At 40.6% G+C, this 21255-nt stretch overlaps 1 protein-coding gene and 1 non-coding gene across 2 annotated transcripts; one reads left to right on the top strand and one right to left on the bottom strand.

Moving 5' to 3' along the window:
* Positions 1-9608: 9608 nt before the first annotated feature.
* LOC145411758 (5S ribosomal RNA) lies at positions 9609-9727 on the bottom strand. Its single transcript, XR_013899460.1, has one exon. It is a non-coding gene; the product is annotated as a 5S ribosomal RNA (ribosomal RNA).
* Positions 9728-13237: 3510 nt separating this feature from the next.
* LOC145411640 (uncharacterized) lies at positions 13238-13843 on the top strand. The gene has a single exon (XM_080281647.1). It carries the CDS (start codon positions 13238-13240, stop codon positions 13841-13843), a length of 606 nt encoding a protein of 201 aa, XP_080137773.1.
* The last annotated feature ends 7412 nt before the right edge of the window (positions 13844-21255 follow it).

Here is a 21255-nt window from a genome sequence, read left to right as displayed (position 1 = left end):
GCACTGTATCATCTGGGTAACCACAATGAATTCTCCTAGGTAATCATTTTGTCTTTTGTATGATGATTTTTCTCTGGTGCTAACAAGCTGGCAGCTTTACACCAGCACTGCTAAACATACAAAAAAGATATATTGAAGGGGTTAAGGGTGGACCAACATGTGCCTCTGATAGCATTACATAATGGGAAAAAAAAAAAAAAAAAAAAAAAAAAAAAGGCCCTGGTGATAGGAATGAATAATTACAGGGCAAATGTAGGACAGATAGGGCTGGGTTTGCTGCTTTAAACCAATGGTTTTATTTAAACCAAGCAAAAAAAAATGTTTTATTTTTGTTTTATTAAAACCACTCCACTTCTTGGTTTGTATGTTTTACTATTTTTATCAATTTCTGCTTGGTTTGTATATGTTTTATTAGTTTTATCAATTACTTGTGGTTTTTAATTTATGTACAGTTATATTCCTACTACTAAAGATTAAAAACAGTACTGTAAACTGAAAATTTTAATTAAATGTTCTAACTAAAAACATATTATGGTACATCAGAGTATGTAAATGGACAAATTTATTGATCCTTTCAGTAAACTGTAACTAATTTGTTTTAAAGAAATCTTTTCTAGCCTTAACAGAAAAAAATACTGGTATCCATTATAATGGAATGCAACACATCTAATTAATCCAGAGAAGCTCTCTCTCCCTCTCTCTTTCTTTCTCTCTGTTTACTGTACACCAGGAAACCATTTACTACAGTACGTGGTAATCGTATAACCAAATTGTGGCGCCTGGTGGTTTAGTGGGTAATTATGGCACTCCAATCAGATTGAGCCGGTGAAGCTTTATATCCATGGAGTGGTTGGAGTTTATTGCTCATGTAATGCCACTCAGGGATAACTGAGGCTGGTCACTCTCATCTTTAAATGTCAGGACCAACTTGCCTAGACCTGGGCTCCTACACTCCTCATGGGGCAACGTAAGATTGGATAATGGATGGAACACATCTAATTAATCCAGAGAAGCTCTCTCTACCTCTCTCTCTCTCTCTCAACTAAATTTTTTTAACTTTCAATTGCAAAATACAAGAGGTCTTCCATGTTTTACTACACTTTAATTTAGTGATTAGAAAGCAAGTGAGACAAGTGTAGCTAGCTAATAAAAGCTTGTTTTATAAATCAGGTACCATATTTGCAGTTTTTTGTGCATGGATATTACAATAAAAGCTTACTAAATCCTTCTTTATATTATAAGTAATTGCATGTCAAATCGATATACAATGGGACAGAAATGCTGGAATAAAAAAAAATAACAGTAAATATAACTGAAAAAAGTTTTTTGTAAAAAAAAAAAAAAAAAAAAAAAAAAAAAAAAGGATTCTGCCAACCCTGAGATAAGGACTGAAAAGGCATAAAGGACTATCTTGTGACAGACTGGTGTGGATTTTTTTTTTTTTTTTTTGGAGGGGGGAGGGAAAGGAAGAAGGAAACAAAGGCTAGAGGCTCCAAAAATACAAACAAGATAACAGTGTAATATTCAAGATTTGTTCATTTCATGATGCCCAGACACACTGAGTTTCAAAGATTAGAGGGATGCTTTCTTGGGGTGGCACTCCACTGCCTGCCAATACAAACGTCCCTCAACTCCCTACTTATTTCCCTGAAAGGAGGGCTGCTTCAGCCTTTAGTTGACTGGGTGCACATTTCAGATGAACCTGGGACTACAATTGCTACAATAACTACAAAGACAGACTCTGGCAAACAGCTTGTTTTAGTACACAGAACATCATTACCTGCTTAGGCTATTTATGTATACTATGTCCATATCAAAGAGAACAAATACTGATCAATACTTCTCCCTTTTATGGTCTCTGCTGGCCAGAGGGAGATGAAGAGGGAGGGGGGGATGCTTTAAACTGTGCACTGTATTTAGCCTATGTAGTGTGTTGGCCCTGCTGCTTCTATATAATATTTATACACGTGGAGCTCTAGTGAGTTTAAGCTAAGGAAATAGCTGTGGGATGCAAGGATCTACTTCCTCGGGATGCTTGGAGTTTATCATCATCATTATCGCAGAAACTCCAAGACAGGTTAGCACCATGACAGAAGTAACTCCTAACTCCAGGCTACCTTATCCTCACACACCTTCATCACTCTCTCAAACACTCCTCTTCCTCTTTCTCACTCTCTCAAACACTCCTCTTCCTCTTCCCACTCTTCAATGTATTGTTCCACTCTCTTCTTCCACACCACATAAGGTGTGCTCCTACAAATACTACCCTCTAGACCACACACACACTTTCTTTGTTACCTGATCCATGTTCATTCTTTGCATCTCAGTGTATTTCTCTTACTCAATTACACACATCATTTCAATTCCTTTTTTTCTTTTTTCCTGCTTAAACAATTCTATGGGGTGAATAAATGGCCACTGTCACCCTACCTGAATAAAGCTGAACAGACTAGCCCTGGACACCTACTCTCCTGATGGGGCAACAGGACTGGATGATGGATAGTGTTATCATATGGGCCAAATTAATGAAGGTCTAAAGGTAAGCAAATGACAGTATGGGCCATTTAACCAGGTAAGCGAATGACAGTGTGGGCCATTTAACTAGGTAAGCGATTGACAGTGTGGGCCATTCAACTAGGCATGCTGCTGGAAGTTCTTATACCAACTTCTCTTTCCATGTTACTATTCTATATCTCTGCATCCCCGAGCAGGACATATTCAGGATGATATCTATGTCAGCGGCTAAGTCCTCATTAGCTTACCACCCACTCAGAACCACTGATTATTCTAGCATATGTGAACTACCCACTCAGAACCACTGTTCACTCTAGCATATGTTGATCTTTTCTTCACAGTCTTAAGTCATTTCCTTACCCCTATCCTGAAGCTCTCCCAGCAGAATTTCACCCTATGTCTACCTCATTCTGCATCTGGGCATTCGTTCCTCATTTCATATCGTTTATAAAGGCTTCAACATGCTTGCCTGCATCAGCCTTAGTCACCTGATGGTGGCTCAACATGCAGCTTGATCTCTGGCAGTCTCTTATCCCTAAGGTCACACTCAATGACATCATCCAGGTCTTTTTTGGTCTGCCTCTTGCAATCCCAACCCTTAACATTAACAAAAATCTTCCCTCTGTTATTAAAACCTGTGAATGCTCCTCAATCAGCCTCCAATTAAGCTCAAACCATCTTAACCTATCAGTGTGCAATCCTCATACATGATCTCCTATACTGTACTAAATCTCTCACTGCACACTATTCTTGGTTCTATCAGTGCTACACTACTCTCCATCTGAATATCCTTGCTTCTATACTTTCCAGCATCTGCATTCTCTTCTCTTCCTGGCAATGTCTCACTGCCATACAATATAAGACAACACATGTTTTCTAGAGTTGTCTGCATGAAAGGAAAAGCCCCACCATAGTCAGGGAAAGGAACAGTTCCCTAAACTCTTTCCACCACACTTCTCATTCTAGCACCTGAATTCACATTTCTTCCTACAATAAACAAATGGAACATCGACACACATCCCAAGCAGTTATTACCCCCAAACAATTCTTAAATGGTTTATTTTTAGAGCCTGGATGCCACCAAACACTGGACAGAAAATCCCTCTAACATTACATCTCATGTGAACTCATCTATTACAAGCTATAAGCAACAGAATTCCTTCCCCATTTTTGCACACAGCACATGGCATGACACCCTGTCCTACATCACGTTCCTGACATCAACTGACTATGACCTCTGTTTAGTAGTACAATATTAATTTCCAGTTTCTTTTCTTTCACTCCATCCTTTTACCTCTCGTATTTCTCTTTAGCCCTTTGAATACTATCAGCAGTCAGAGATAATTCACCAGCATCTAAAAGTGCCAGGATAACAACAAAGGATTCAACGCAGAACTCTGATGTATCCTACTGACAGAATTCCTTGCTTCACCCTTCATTCATTCTCACAGACAGTTGCTCTTTCATACAGTAGTTTCATCACTAACCTGATTCCCCATTGCCCATTTTTACTGTCATCCATGGGGCTGTATCAAATGCCTTCCCCAAATCTACAAATAAAGTAGTACAGTACATTTTTTCTTTTCCTCTCTTGCATGTGTTCCTAGTTATTTCCATCTGTGCCCTAGTCCTGTAGTTCCCTATGCTTAAACACCAGGTAAACTCCCTAACTCAATTTCTTCTGTGTATTAAAACACTACTTTCAGTACTGCTTCCACTTCATAATTCCAACACAGTCACCTTATACCTAGGAGTTCCCTTGTCCAGCCCGACTGCATTAAGGACAGTTACTAAACCCCATACTCACTGGCCATTTTCAGTAACAGCCTAAATTTATTTTGTCCACCATCCCCCTACCCTTTTTAATTTCCACACCTCCCTCCACTATACAAAGCTTCTTTACTATTGTACATGCAGGACTTCCTAAGCTTGAGGTCAGAGTCTAGTAGTTTAACCTATAACACAAACTGCTCACCAAATGTATCTTTCACATCCCTGACCAACTTCCTGCTCCTTCTCCTGAGAGAGACAAAAATCATCTGACTTTAATTTCTAATAAGATACTCTTAAGTTGTCTATCACTTCTCTTAATAAACACAGTGCTATAGTACACACTATCAACTCTGAGGCTGCTACAACTTCTTATTTTAAGAAAGTGATGAAATGTCAGTTTTTAAAAATGCAAGGAGCTGAGACAACATTTCTTACAGCAGCAAAACAACTGAGGTAAAAATTATATACAAATTGAGGAAATTTGGTGATGAAGGAGTTGAAAAGTGTGCCATTAGACAGAAATATCATATGGAGAGAATGAATGCAGTTATGGTGGTGAGAAGGACATACTGAGTTTATTGGGAGGGGCAAGATTTTTTTTTTTTTTTTTTCTTTTTTAAGGAAAAAGGAACCAAAGGCTAGAAACCAGCAAGACTGTTCCCTCCATTTTAAAATAAACACGACAAACAGCCAAACTCAAGATTCTTCTGTTTTAAAATTCCACATTGGTACTCCTTTTCCTCACATAATCACTGTTATAGGCATCAAGCCACACACTTTTTTAGTTCACAGTTTGTTATTAACTTTATTTCATCAGCTCTCACAACTCGTTTATATTTTCTTAGTAACTCACTACACCATGCTCTATTCTTAGCCAACACATCTTCACTTATCATCAGTTTTGCACTGAAAATAAAACTTCTCCGTCACCCAAGCCCTATTCACTTAAACATGCATAAATAACGCACTCCTTCCATGATCTAGCCTAAGAAGAAGGTGCATACTGAAAAACGGCTGCTTAGGGTTGTCTTACCTATGGAAATATACAGTGCATGAACTGAAGATTCTTAATGTTGAATATATTTATGTTTGGGTCAGTTTTGAGCCCATTTCTTTTTATTACAATATTATCCTGAGGCCCAATCATAATATAAGAAAACAAAAGCCAGTGGTCAGTGGTGTGGATGATGTGACTGAATGAACGTGAAAGATTGCCTTGTGCTGTCTGATACAGCTCAATACCCTTTCCACAGCACTTCTTCATGACTTGCATCATAAGCTAGAGTTAATCTGCTGTTACAACATGGCATTCAAGAAGGACAGATGGCAATTCCAGGCCAAGTTAGTGTGAAAAGGGTACAGCAAGAGATCATTTACCTTGGAGATAAACTGTAAGAGTAACCTTACTTTAAACATGGAAGCACAATCAATACAGTAAACAGTTGCTTTATATTATAACCTTGACAGTGGTGATAAACTGAACTGAACACATGAAGTTTGCAATGTGGCACACCTTGTAAGAGCATGATAATTTATCTTGTCTCTATAGAATGGATCTATCATGCAAAAGAATATAAAGTTAATAGTGGATGCTGTATTACTTTGAGAATGGAGCTTAGAAATTTTAAAGTCTGAATGTACAAAGAATGGGAGGAAAGTCCATTTCACTGGTCACCCTGCTGTTAACCCATGGCATCCGGGTTTCATGTATTGATGACCACCTGGAGACGTCCAGGTAGCATGTATACAAGATCTAGTGTTTCACAGCATTTTTTTTAATACAGTATTTCGCAGGTAATTACCACCACAAGCAAACACTGGCAATCCTCCTTTACGTATTCCAGTCACACTCCAGTTACCTGCGTACCTCCGTCAGGAACAGACCTACGCAAAAAGTTCTCCCTGTGTCCGGAGAGACATCAGCCAGCCTGCCTCAAGGTCATTGCCATAATGACCACACTCCCCTGCTCACACCACACTTCTCAAAGCCTACTCAGAAATGATGTTTGTGGTTGATTGCAGTATTCTGAAAGTGTTTTTTTTTCTGTGGAGGGTTAGCATAAGCCTTATTTGTGCCACGCATGTGAATACAGTCACAAAAAACACGAAAAGTTACCTCACTTCCAAAGGCTCTCTCTCTGGTTCTACACATTATCTGGACAATCCGAGGCCATCAACTTGAAGGACTGGCAAGTATTATGACACTTAGTTTTATATTTATGGCTACGTATTAGCTGAGAAATTAAGGTTTAAAAAAAGTTAAGGTGATTTTCTAGAAATCCCCGGCTGGGGGAAGGGTCGGTGAGAATAAACGCTGGACGCCATGGGTTAAGTGTTCCCATTTACCTGTTTCCTATTATAGTTTTTAATATATTACATCCCGTGTCAAAGAAAACCATCTAGATACTGCCTGATGCCTTACTCCTGTAAGAGGTGACCACAAATAAATTGCCTACATGTTGCCCTGTCCCTTGTCATTTCATTGCCCTCCCCCCAGCTCACACCCCCATCTTTCAGCCTATACCTCCCCACTCCATCCCTCCATCTTATCCTCGCCTCCCCCTCCCACCATCCACCTCACTCACATACACTCTCCTCATTAGCCTCTCACTCTCAATCCCCTCCACATGGCCAAACCACCTCAAAGTATTTCTCATAACACTATCGCATCCAAATCCATGCCACAACTCTCCTTCACTTCCTCATTTGCCATTCTGTCTCTCCTCTTAAATAACTCATTTCCACTGCTATCACTCTTGACTTCTGTCCTTCCAACAAGGTCCAATTCACTTCCATACACTACAGTTGGTATCACAATACTTTTTTCCTTCCATGCTCACTTTCCTATTTCTAATCACAGTTTTCAAAGAACCAACTACCTTTCTTCCTTGTTGTACCCTTTCAAGCACTGCATCCTCCAAATTCCCATTCTTACTCATCACACTACTGAAGTTCTTAAATGCACTCACATTTTCCATTTCCTCATCATCCAACCTCACTATACATTCAGTGACTTAATTTTTTTGAAGACCGTAACTTTACTCTTCCCTACATTCACCTTTAGAATCCATTTCTTATACACACTCCCAGACTCATTCTACCAAGCACTCACATTTTCCATTTCCTCATCATCCAACCTCACTGTACATTCAGTGACTTCATTTCTTTCTAAGGCCAACTTTACTTTTCCCTACATTCACTTTTAGATTCCATTTTTTACACACTCTCCAAGACTCATTAACCAAACCCTACAGTTCCCCTTCACCTTCACTTACCATTACAGTATCATCTGCAAACAACAATACAAGAAGTTTCCAAGTGCTGCCCTTTCATAATTCTCATTAGGCCTGCTTCAACATCCACTGCCCTACCTTGTATCTCTTTTATAACCACATCCATATACACTGAACAACCATGGACACATATCATATCTCTGTTTCAATCCAACACTCAGATCGAAGAATTCACTTAGTTCATTATCCACATGCACTGCAGCCTCAGCACTCTAATACATACTCTTAGTAACACTCAGCAACTTTCCATTTATTCAATATATTCTTAATATTTTCACATTCCGTGCTAAGGGATCTTTGTATGCAGCATGTGTTAGGAGTGTAATGCTGTATGGTAGGGAGACCTGGGCAGTAAAGGAAGAGGATATTTGCAGGTTCAGACATATAGAATGGCAATGATTAGGTGGATATGCAATGTGTCCCTGAGTGCGAGCCAGGCCTGAGGGGACTAGGTTTACAATGGATGAGTTGCGAGGTAGGATGGGACTCCAGTGTACTGGTGTTGTGATGATGAGCAGTAGATTGCGATGGTCTGGTCATGTGGAGAGGATGGGGGTTGATAATTGGGTGTAGAAAGTGAGAAGTGTTAATGTTGGGGGTAGTGTAGCAAGGGGCAGACCGAAAAAGACCTGGGACATGGTCATTTAGTGCGACCTCAGGGATAAGGGATTAAATAGGGAAGTTGCCAGAGATCATGCAGCATGGAGAGCCGCCATTAGGTGACCAAGGGCAATGCATGTTGGTGCCTTCAAAAACAAAACAAAATGATTCTTTGTCTATTAACTCTGTCATATGCTTTCACCAAATCCATGAAGGCCACATACAACTTCTTTCCCTTATTTGGAAACTTTTCCACTAAAGACCTAAAGATGAATACCTGATCTACATAACCTCTTCCCTTCCAAAAGACCTCCATGTTCTTTTCCAACTAATTCCTCTGTTATTTCCCTAACTCTGTCAACAAGTAACCTACGATATAATTTTCCTATAACACTAAGAAGACAAATGCCCCTGTGATTACCACACACTTCTTTTTCCTATTTTCCTTTGTACAGGGGAATAATTATACCTGACTTCCAATTCCCTGGGACTCTACCTTCCTCCCAGGCCAATCTGCACATCTTCCATATCTATTGTACAGTACCCCTGCGTCCAAGATGGGTTTGTCCAAGACGTTTCGCGTCCAAGACGGAGACCATCCATAATAATAAAGGCAAGTGTTTGTATGTTTGTTATCTATAAACTTGGCTCGCTTAGGGTCTACCCCCACGTATGATACGTATTCTGATTCAGCATGATCCAGGGAGTGTTTTGGTAGATAATTTATTAGGATCAACTGTATGTTGAAAAGTTTTTATTTTTTACGTATTTCATAGTTGTATTTACCACATAGTGGTAGGTGGTGACGACCATCATCCACTCACTTGATGTAGTGCTGCGTACTTCTTTCTTAGCCCTCATCATTCTTTTCTGTGCCTGCCCTCCTCTCTTCCTATTTCTCTCATCTTTCCTGTCACTTCTTATTGCTTTTCTTTCCTTTACAGGTGGCTTTACATTGAGTGACAAGCCAAATGGTTTCCTGTACGCCAGAAACCATTTACAATGCAGGATGGTAACCATATAACCAAACCATACATGCTCCCTACATGTCAACAAATGGGTTGGTGGAGAGTTAGTCCCCCTCCCCGTAAAACAAATAACCCAAAAGCCAAATGGCCACCCCTTGCGGGATTATGGTGTCTGGCAATAGATAGATAGATAGATTTTCCACATCAATATTTTTTTGTAACCCATTTTAAACTCTGGTGTAAAAATTTGGGAAAATATATGAATTAACAGAATGATCTGCACTGAAACCGAACTGAAACCGATCGCTCAGAATACGTGTACCTCAGTTTACGAAATTTTTCATTCATTCATTCATTGCCAGACGCCATGTATCCCAGACGGGGTGGCCAATGGCTCAGAGTTAATTGTTTTACAGGGAGGGGCACTAATCCTCCACCAACCCCACTTGACATGTAGGGATGCCAACAGCATCTGGTGTTCCCAGGCGGTCACCCATCCAAGTACTAACCAGATCCAACGTTGCTTAACTTCGCTGATCGGACGGGAAGCGGTGTACTCAACGTGGTATGGCCGTTAAATCCGTCATTTTCGTGATAGGGAACAGAAGTACTGTACTTGCTGTTTGGCAATTTCAAGTTTTTTTAACGCAAGCCTGAGCAACTACTTTCTAAAAACGATGACAATTTTGTTTGTAGAATATCAAGATGCCACGTGGGAAGCAATTGCTTGGTCGAGTAACTGCCAGGGCAGCTCAGAGGTGGCGGCGACGAGCAGAGGAAAATCAGGACGCAACTGAATCCAGAAGATTAGCAGTGGCAGCATCTATGAGAAGAGTAAGGACTTCTGAAACTCCAGATCAAAGAAATTCAAGGTTAAGGTTGAATGCAGCAAGAAATGCCATTTCCAGGAGGGCAGAAACTCCAGAAGAAACAGTTACCAGACAGGCTACTGAGAGGAGAAGAATCACAATCAGGAGACGTGCCCCCTTTGTAAATCTCAACAAGGCTGCATTCCAGTACTCTTCCAACACAGAGTACAAAAATCATCCATTGGTATCACTTGGAGAAATGACCAAAGTCTGCAATTTCTGTGGGGCAAAAACGTTTAAGGATGGGAGTGAAGGAATGTGTTGCAGCAAAGGAAAAGTTCAGCTGGAAGAGCTGCCAATCCCACCAGAGCCACTTCAATCACTCCTGGATGGAAGCTCAGAGGATTCCAAGCACTTTCTCCAACACATCAGGGCCTATAACAACTGCTTCTCCATGACATCTTTTGGAGCCAAAGATGCAATCATTGCCAGGTTGGAAGACAACTTGCAGAATCCATGGCCAGGTGTACCACAGGACTGGGTCTCTTCTACCCTTGCCAAATGAACCAAAGCAGTTTTTTCAGATAAAATTCATTGAAGATTACCAGGAACAAGCTAGATCAGGAAAGACATGTTTGAGGATTTGAAGCTTGAAATCATCCTTCAGATTCAAGAGCTTCTTCATGAGCACAATCCCTATGTCAAGGAGTTCAAATACACCATGAAGAGAGCTGGATCAGAAGACTTCAGATTGGTGATCAGGGCTGACAAAGCCCCTGCTGGTGAGCACCAAAGATGATTTAATGCTCCAACCACCAATGAAGTTGCTGTTGTCATGGTTGGACAAGGGACTGAGAAGAGGGACTGTTCAACAGAAACAAGATGGAAGACTACAGAAAGTTAGTGAAACTCACAGATCCTATGATGCCTTGCAGTATCCACTCATCTTCTGGCAAGGAACAGATGGGTATCACTTCCTACTAAGGCAAACCGATCCAGAGACAGGACTACCTTGCAATAAGAAGATTTCTGCTCAAGATTTTTATGCTTACAGACTTATGGTCATAGATAACAACTTCAATCTTCTGCTCAGATTCAAACAGCTCCTCAACCAGGTCACAGTGGATGAATATACCAAGACAGAGTCTAAGAGACTGTTCTTCATCACACATCAGAAAAAACTTAGATGTGCTGAATACATCCATCTTAAAAGATGCCTATCAAACAAATGGCAATGCTGACAATGCTGGACAGTTGGTGAGTCTTTCTTCATCATATACTGTGGGCCAAGATACATGCATGGAAGAGTTATGATGCACTGACTTATGTGAGGCACTTTGGCAAGCCAGATCTCTTTGTCGCCTTCACCTGCAATCCGACCTGGGAAGAAATTCAAGACAATCTCATTTCTCGACAAACAGCCACTGATCGCCATGACATTGTAGCAAGAGTATTCAAACTGAAACTGAACAAGCTTATGGATTTAATAATCAAAGGACAAACTTTTGGCCCTGTCAGATGCCACATGTATACCACTGAGTGGCAGAAATGGGGCCTTCCTCATGTCCATCTCCTGCTCTGGATGAAAGAGAAGATCACCATCAAACTGATGCCTTCATCAGTGCTGAGTTACCAAATCCCGATGAAGATCCAGAAATGTTTAAAATCATCACAAAGCAAATTATCCATGGTCCATGTGGTGCTCTGAACCCAAACTCACCATGCATGAGTGACAAGAAATGCTCCAAAAGCTACCCAAAGGACTTTATCATGGAAACACACACTGATGGAGATGATTACCCGGTGTACAGAGGGAGGAAGCCTGAAGATGGAGGTTTTACATTCACTTTGAAGAACAGGAATCAAGAAATCATGATGGACAATGAGTCGGTTGTTCCTTATTGCCCTCTCCTGTCCAAGACATTCAATGCTCATTTAAACCAATGAGTATTGCAATAGTGTCAAATCAATCAAGTATGTTTGCAAGTATATCAACAAGGGAAGTGATCAAGCTGTAATTGGCACTGAAAACAAAAATAAAGTGTTACAGTTTCAACAAGGAAGAAACATCTCCAGCAGTGAAGCAGCATGGAGACTATTTGGATTCCCAAGTCATGACAGGAGTCCATCAGTGCAACATCTTGCAGTCCATCTGGAAAATGTACAAAGTCTATTTCACTGCAGAAAATGCACAAGCCATTGCTGAAAACCCAAGAAATACAACTTTGATGGCATTCTTCAAACTTTTTGAAGAAGATGGCTTTGCAAAGACCATTCCATATCCTGAAGTTTACAGGTATTACACTTTCAACCCAGGAAAGGATGCAAAATTCCAAAGGAGAAAGGAGAGACAACCTCATCCAACTGAGCCTGAAATCAAATGTAGTGATGTTATTGGAAGAGTTTACACTGTCCATCCAAGCAATCAAGAGTGCTTCTACCTGGAAGTGCTACTGCATCACATCAGGGGACCAACATCATTTCCGAGCTTGAAGACAGTAGATCGAATTGTCTGTCAAACTTACAAACAAGCATGTGTGAAACTTGGCTTTGATAGAGAATGATGAGCACTGGGACCAGACTCTGGAGGAAGCAGATGCAACTCGATCACCAAAGCAAATGAGAAGTTTGTTTGCTGTCATGATTGCAACCTGTGATCTCTCAAATCCCTTGGCTCTTTGGGAAAAGCATCAGGAAACCCTCAGCGAAGACTTTTTTTTACCAAATGCAACTTGCTCATCCAGGACTTGAAATCCAAATGAATCCTGCAACTGCAAACATGGTAATCTGCCAAAGTCATGAACCTTGCACAGGAAGACCTTGATGTCTTTGGACTGACCAAACCAAACATCAAAGCAGGTTCTGTGAACAGAGGATTTTGAGAGAAACGTGTTAGAACACTGAAGAGCTGGCAGAGTATGTCCAAACCAATGAACCTCTTCTCACTCAGGATCAGGGTGAAGCTTATTACAGGATTCTAACCAATGTAAACCAGGACAGAGGAGGGATTTTCTTCCTAGATGCACCTGGAGGAACAGGAACGACATTTGTTACAAACCTTCTCCTACCTTCAATAAGACTCCAGAGAAAAGTGGCCCTTGCTGTTGCATCATCTGGAATTGCTGCAATTCTTTTGCCAGCCGGGAGAACAGTTCATTCCACTTTCAAACTTCCACTGGATCTGAATCACAATAATAATCCAGTATGCAATGTCAAGAGAGGTACCAATTTTACCAAACTCCTTGAAGAAACCTGTTTCATTGTCTGGGATGAGTGCACCATGGTTCACAAGACAGCATTTGAAGACCTGGACAGAACTTTGCAAGACATCAGACAGAACCAGAAGCTCATGGGAGGAGTTACATTGCTTCTCTCTGGAGATTTCAGACAAACTCTCCCAGCCATTTCAAGAGGAACTGCAGCAGATAAAATCAATGCCTGCTTGAAGAATTCTTATCTTTGGCATCATGTTCAAAGACTCTCACTGAGGACAAACATGAGAGTAAACCTTCATGGAGACTTGAATGCTGGCAAGTTTGCAGCTCAACTTCTGAAACTGGGAAATGGAAATATTCAGCCAGACCAAGAAGGTGAAATCACATTTCCAGAGGGGTGTGGAATTTTTGTCAAGACTTTAGAAGATTTAACTAATAAAGTCTACCTAAACTTTACTCAACATGACAAGAACAAAGACTGGCTATGCGGAAGTGCAATTTTAGCACCAAGGAATGAAATAGTCAGTGCAGTGAACTGGAAACTTCTTCAATCAATCCCAGATGAAGCAAGAAACACCTTCATTGACACTGTTGTGGATCCTAACCAAGCTGTGAACTACCCAACAGAATTTCTCAACTCCTTGGACCCTCCTGGAATGCCATCTCACTGACACTGAAGGTAGGAGTACCAATCATGTTGCTCAGAAATTTGGATCCACTAAATCTGTGCAACGGAACAAGGCTAATCGTCAAACAGATGTTACCTCACCTCTTGGAGGCAGAGATAATCACTGACCAAGGAAACTGAGAAGCTGTTTTCATTCCAAGAATCCCACTGATCCCACCTGACCTCCCTTTTGAATTCAAGAGGCTACAGTTTCCAGTAAGAGTCAGCTTTGCAATGTCCATCAACAAATTCCAAGGTCAATCCATGAATACTGCAGGACTTCACTTGCTACAGCCAACCTCTTCTCATGGACAACTACATGTTGGATGCTCAAGAGTTGGAAATGAAAAGAATTTGTTCATCCTGACTCCCAATGGAAAGACAAAGAATGTTGTTTATCCTGCTGCACTGCAGTAGATGTTAAAAACTCTTCAATTAGGATTAAGTCTATATTTCAAGTCTATCAAACTTTTAACGAAATTTAGTTGTGACTTTCTTACATACCTACATTAGGTATATTGGCCAAAGGGCCAATCAGCCCTCCGCAGAAGCTAGCCGAAAAAGTCCACCCAGAGGGTGAACTTTTTCAGCTCATAAATAATAATCCAGAATATTGCTGTAATAAAGTTGCAGAAGTCCAATACGGAACCAATGGTTCATAGATCCAACGAGAATACAGCTACGACGGTCTAACCCAGCCCAACACAGTTCCCGCACCCGGGAGAGTGACATGGTTGAGATGTTGTCCAATAAAATATTAGCATCTGGTCATGTGATGAGCAAGCAGGGCTTGTTTTTGTCTCTCACCAGAGCATCGTGGATGCACTTACTGCGTGTTGCACTCAGCGTTTGCTCCTAGGTTATTGCCTCTCCATACATAACCATCCATTGCCAGATGCCATAATCCCGTAAGGGGTGACCATTTGACTTTGAATTATGTGTTTTACGGGGAGTGGCACTAACCCTCCACCAACCCACTTGTTGACACGTAGGGAGCATGTATGCTTTGGTTATATGGTTACCACCCAGCATTGTAAATGGTTTCTTGGCTTACAGGAAACCATTTGGCTTGTCATTCAAAGTAAAGCCACCTGTAAAGGAAAGAAAAGCAATAAGAAGTGACAGAAAAGATGGGAGAAATAGGAAGAGAGGACGGCAGGCACAAAAAAAAAAGAATGATAAAGGCTACGGAAGAAGTACGCAGCACTACACCAAGTAAGTGGATGATGGTCGCCACCACCTACTTCATGCCTAGGAAATGTCTACTAACCCCCTGAAGCGCCACCATCTATCTCAGGCTACTAAGCTGGAGATAAGCTCAGAAACACACACTTTCAAGGTAAGGAAAATTGTTTTGGTGCCAAAATAGGTCTGGGTTGATGTTTTTTGGGGCACTTTTCGAAGATTTTGTGACTATTTTTTCCATAAGGTCTTAAGACGGGACCCTCAGGCGACAATATTACTGTCTTCAACGTGAGGGCACTGTACTACTATCTCTCCCTCATGCTTCATCAAAAGGCTAATGACAATGACCCAGATAATTACTAAAGAACTGTACAGTAATACCAACCTTGATTCCACTATGGCACATGGGGTACGTTAATGTATAGTACCATGCCACTCTATCCCAACTGCTAGAATGAGTGGTACCCAGTAGTCCAGTCATGGATGGTCACTCAATTGGCGAAGATGTGAACATGGCCATAGTTGAGTCACCAGCAGCTGGATTCCTTCACTACTGGAAACAAACCGCACCACACTACTCACTGATACCTATCATGAGGAAAATGTGATACTCAAGCTTAACTGGCAACATACATTTCATGTATGGTAGTGATCCCTTGGCTATCATGAATAATTGGTACTGAGCATTGTGCGTGATAACAAACTTGCATGCTGACAAAAGTACAGAACCTATGGGATTTATCCTAACTGGTACTGGACATCCCAAGTGCAATCCCAAATTTCCCTTTTACAACATTTTAGACCCACTGTGTAGGTGATAGAAAATGTTTGGAGAAATACATAGAGGTGGTCAGCCCATGTGGAGAGGATGAGGAGAGACTAACCAGGAGAATGTATATGAGTGAGGTGGAATCGAAGATGAGATGGAGTAGGGAGGTATATGCAAGAGTGGAGTGTAAGCTGAGGTACAGGCAGTGAAATGGCAGGGGACAGGGCGACAAGGAGGTGATTTGTTTGCGGCTTGTGAGCACCCCTTGTGGCTATATACACACAGACAGATAAATATAGGGTATATACTGTTACGGTATCGGAAATACACAGGTATAGTTAGATTAACAGAAAGTGAGGAAAAGGCCACAATAAGGAAACAACAATGAGAGAGAGACCTGGGATGGGATTGCAGTAAGGGGTTCTGAGGCCAGGGGTGGAGAGTTAGTGGTCTCCACCACCTGGGATTAACTCCTTGAGTAGGACCTCATCTTTGAATCCCTCAAAGCCATCAGAAACACACATTGCACCATCATTACCAGCAAAAACCACCTCAGGTGCACAATAACAGGCGTGCTGATTTTCATCTTGCAGTGATAACGAAAACTGCTCTAACCAAGGATCACTGTACTTATAAAAACTAAGCATGTATTGCAAAATGATAATTCAATCCTCCTTGTTTTGTTTCATCTATAAAGCCTCCAACATGCTTGCACGTATCAGCCTTCGTCACCTAATGGCTGCTCTCCAAGCTGCTCGATACCTAGCAGCCTCTCTAATCAGGCCCTTATCCATTAGGTTACACTCTAAGACCTTGTCTAGTCTTTCTCAGTCTGCCTCTCGTAACACTACCCGAGAAATTTACCCCACAACATGCCATACACAAGATTACATATAAAATGCTTAGCTAACAATGGTGATGCAGAGTGGCAATTCTTTACCAAACAGGTGCTGCGATTCCACCTGTAACAAACTCACGATCTCAACATATGTAATTTTGGTACATAAGCAACATACATAGTTAACTGTTCCACTGTGACTGCAAGAAGTGACTGAAAAATGACAAAATATACCTACTTAGGGGCATTTAAGGAAGCAGCCAGGTCGCCGCCGCAGAGTTTACTGATGATATCTCCGACTGGCCACCAGGGTTGCCAGATCTTTCAGAGCAAAAGGGGCCAAATTTTGTCCAGGAAAAAAAAAAAAAAAAAAAAAAAAAAAAAAAAAAAAAGCCAAACTGCTCAGAATGGGGCCAAACTTCATTTTCCAATATTGTTGTGGGAAATAATTTGGGTAAAAAGAAAAAGTAAATTTCTTTATTAACAGTACATAACACAGCAATTCATGGAAAATTGTCATACTCCTAGAAAAAAAAATATTACTGTGCATTATTGCCTGCCAGATAATTGTTATAAATTACTTAGCTGTATATACAGTAGCACCTAGAAAATTAAAGTCCTATCCTTTCTAACAAGGCTTTCTTAACCCGCAGCGTCCCATCGACGTTCTTTAACGTCCACACGTTTTGTCACTGCCAATCCCATCGACGTACATAAACGCGAAAAAATTGAAAGGTCCCTAATTTGCACAATTTTCAATTTTCGCGAGTGATTTTTGGTACGTATACACATGACACCTTCCTCTACAAGATGCCAGGCAGGGACAATGCCTTACCCAGCATGACCTCTTTCCCCCCCCCCACATGCCATTGTCTCAGCAATTCACCTGTTATCAATGACCTGGCCAGTATAGCCATGTCATGCCACGATACGAAATTCAGGGCCACAGTGATTCCCCAATCAATGACAATGTGGAGGACAAACTTTACATAGCATTAGAGGAAGAAACAGTTAGAAATGATGATCAGGTAATGTGGCAAAAAAAGGTCAGGTATTAGTGAGTGAAACACTGCTTATAATGCCTATATTACTGCTTGAAAACCAATATACTCTCGTACTACATATAAATTCGTACCAAGTAAATAAATAAATACCGTTTATGAGTGGTGTGAAATAGTTATCCTCCCATAGAACTCGTTTTCTTTGGTGCCAGCCTGATAGAAAACCCAGTAAGGTAGGGAGGTACTCCTACCTGTATTGAGTATTTTAAACCTCAGGTGAGCGATTTCTCTATGAATTTTTGATGTTTCTCACCAAAAGGAAAGGTTTGAGCCAAAAAAAAAAAAAAATCCAAAAATGGTCGGGATTGGGGGGAGTCAGTGGTGGAAAAGTGGTTGGGATGGTGCGGGTTAAATGAAGCAGGTGAAATTACTTGTTATAAGTTTGCTGCATTTGGTTCTGTAAGGATTAATGCCTCCAAGAGTGCTACCTCTTCCATTTCTTTTTACGATTTCATCTAAATGGTCAACTGTTATTACTGAACAGTGACAGCACAATGACACTGCAAGTTCCAATTCTGCTTTTTTGATCACTTCGTCCAGCATATACAAATTTAATTGGTGGTGCTACTCTTAAGGCAGATTGCTTTTTACTTATGTTTTTCAGTGTTTTCATGTCTCCGTATGACATCTAGAATAGGATGTACAGTGCATAACACAGTTTGCAGTAGGCTTCACCATCAGATGCTTCCTTTATCCAAACATATTTCCTCTCCCATTCAGGTTTATATTTTATTTTTTCATCATATTCACTTTCCCACTTTCTGGGAGGCATGGTGCACCTTTAGATAATTTTTCAGCCTTTTAAGACTTGAAAACCACGTGCCACCTAAACAAGATAAAAAATAGATAATAAGATTAAAAATACAATGTAATACTATACTGCTCTTAATAAGGTATATGTTCACGTCTGTTCACACGTGTCTGTTAATTTACATAACTACTAGAAACATAAATTAGGATTAACACGAACATAGAAATATAATGCCAAATTTAACGTACCAGGTATATTTTCTCTCAACCTTACACTGCTTGGGTAAAAGTAACTTCGTTGACCTTGCTACCATAATCCCATTGCAGTATTCAACCTAACTAAAATAACCTACATTTATATATGGAACAACTTATACATTAGCAGACACTGAACGAATCATTAGTGTGAAAGCAACGCCTTGGTATACCAATAACTCTTGATCAACTGTCATACTAACGTTTTGAAACAATGCAATACAATACTATATGGGCACCCAAATCATATATTGTACTCACCAGTGAGCACAGGCTGATGCAGCAGGGTTAGCCTACAGTATAGTCTACGCATGCACAGGTGGCCGTTCAGGAAGCTTCGCCACAGCAGTCAGCACATCCCACGCGACTCACGTCAGCTGTTGGTTTAAAAAATTACCAAGAGATGGCGAAAGGACTTGGCGGAAAATTTAACTCTCTCTCGGTATGCTACAATAATAGCTGCTGCAATATAAAAAAAAATAATAAAAAAAAATAAACGTTTCTATTCAATTGGTCACGGGAAACTTTCATTTCAGACATATGTTTTATAGTTCGGAAAAAAAAAAAAAAAGGGCAAATACATAAAAGGGCCAAACTAATTTTTTCAGGGCCAAACAGAGTAAAAAGGGGCCAGATTTCAGGAGTTTGGCCCCAAAAGAACCAACCTGGCAACCCTGCTGGCCGCCCTGTTTTATCCCGTGTCAGAGCAATGGGAAACCTAACTTAACCTAACCAAACCAAACCTAACCTAACGTAACCTCTCTTGCGTTTGACATGCAGCTTTCATATTTAAAACTGCACGTTAGGAACGTTAAATATGGCAGGCTTCTGGCAGACGTTAGCAGAATATATACGCATTCTACATCCTTATTTATAACTTTCAGAGGCAAGTTTATACAAATCTCCAGTAGCTGTTAAGTCCAGGAATAGTAATACGTAACCTGTGAAAAACTCATTTTAACAGAAAATATGGAAAGGCCGCGCCCATTTGGTAAAGAATAAATGAGAAAGCTACACAGTACAGTACATGGTATCTGTGCTATCTCTGTCTTCACCTGGATTGGGTATATTACAGTACGCTGGCATAAAGCACACATCCAATACAAAATGCAGATATTCTTGTAAAGAAAAATCATAACTAGGCTATTTTGCTATTTTTAGGTACCTGTTGCTCAACCCGTCTGTCTGAAGACCCATCAACCACAGGCAAGCAATCACCCCTGCAGGGCTGTTGCATCCACTTACAGTGTATATTTATATATCGGTGGCTGTCCTGTGTTGCTGTCCAATGTGTGAATACAACAACACTTCGATGACAATGCACACACGCCTCCATCATGGTATAATCTGAAATGAATAGCTACTGTAGCTACAAATAAAAACGTCATAACTGTCTGAAACAACAAAGTAGGATTTTAAGTTGATACTCAGGGAGGAACTCCTCTGTGGATAAAACAAAACTTCATTCATCCATCCATATACTGTATTATTAAATCATTCGGTCAATTTTCGGTAATCTGCATCACTACATTTCGGGAAAAAAAAAAAAAAAAAGGCGATTTTAGTGTGATCTGAATGAATTTGAGCTTCATTTTTGTTGGAAATAACTCTTTTTGGAGATCAGATCTACCCAAGACAAAACATACCTATATCTGGGTAGTTAACACGAGTTCAACACTAAGATATGATGCTACTCACGAATAAGTGATATGGAAATGCTGTACAGCCGTAGCACTATCTTTTTCTGTCACTGGCTTTTGTGATATAAGATGCAAAGGAGCGAATATCTGGGCCATGTTAAGGCGAAGGAGATAGAATGTATTTGATGACACAAGCATAAAGGTTCCTATGGAGGTATAATGCTTCATATGGGCCTACGACAATAAATACACAGCAATAATAAATTCTGTAGGCCCCACTTTCGCAGACCCCTGGCACAGTGCCCATTGTGTCCCTTAATAATCCTGGTCATGGCTGCCAACCATTCACTTTTTCGCTGACATCCAGAAGGGAAATTGGGATCACAGAACCTATCTTCATTACTTAAATCCACAGAAGTTCTCTGACTTCATGACCTTTGTGCAGAGGATAGGCATAAATTTATTACCCCCCGACTTGCTGCCACACTACCCTCCACCTCTCTGCCATATCTAGTTCTGGCCAGTCGGTATATCCCTGATACTGCATGCCATAACAGAGTGACAGCAGCATAATGATCATACAAACACAACGCCTTAGCTTACTACTAAGATTACTTTTTTTTTTTTTTTTCAAATTCTTGGTTCCTCATACGACTTTATACAGCTTAGGAAATTAGACCTATTTTCTTAACACTTTGGACGTACTGTACATAACTGCACATTCATATGCCCATAAAATAAAAACTACGCTTTTCAGCCTATTTTCGTAAGCAAAGAGAAGGGAACGTGATCGAGTCGTTGATGTAACGTTTCGCGGTTAAGGGCGCTGCTGATGGTATTCGGCTGTAGCCTAGATCTGCCCGCCTGGTGCCACCATATCTGGGTACGATCAGTTTGTGTCAGTCTGAGCAAGTCTGT

The sequence above is a fragment of the Coenobita brevimanus genome, chromosome 90, assembly GCF_032717465.1.
Source record: "Coenobita brevimanus isolate Jiangsu-jjx chromosome 90, ASM3271746v2, whole genome shotgun sequence".
NCBI lineage: Eukaryota > Metazoa > Arthropoda > Malacostraca > Decapoda > Coenobitidae > Coenobita > Coenobita brevimanus.
This window is presented reverse-complemented; position numbering and strand designations above follow the sequence as displayed.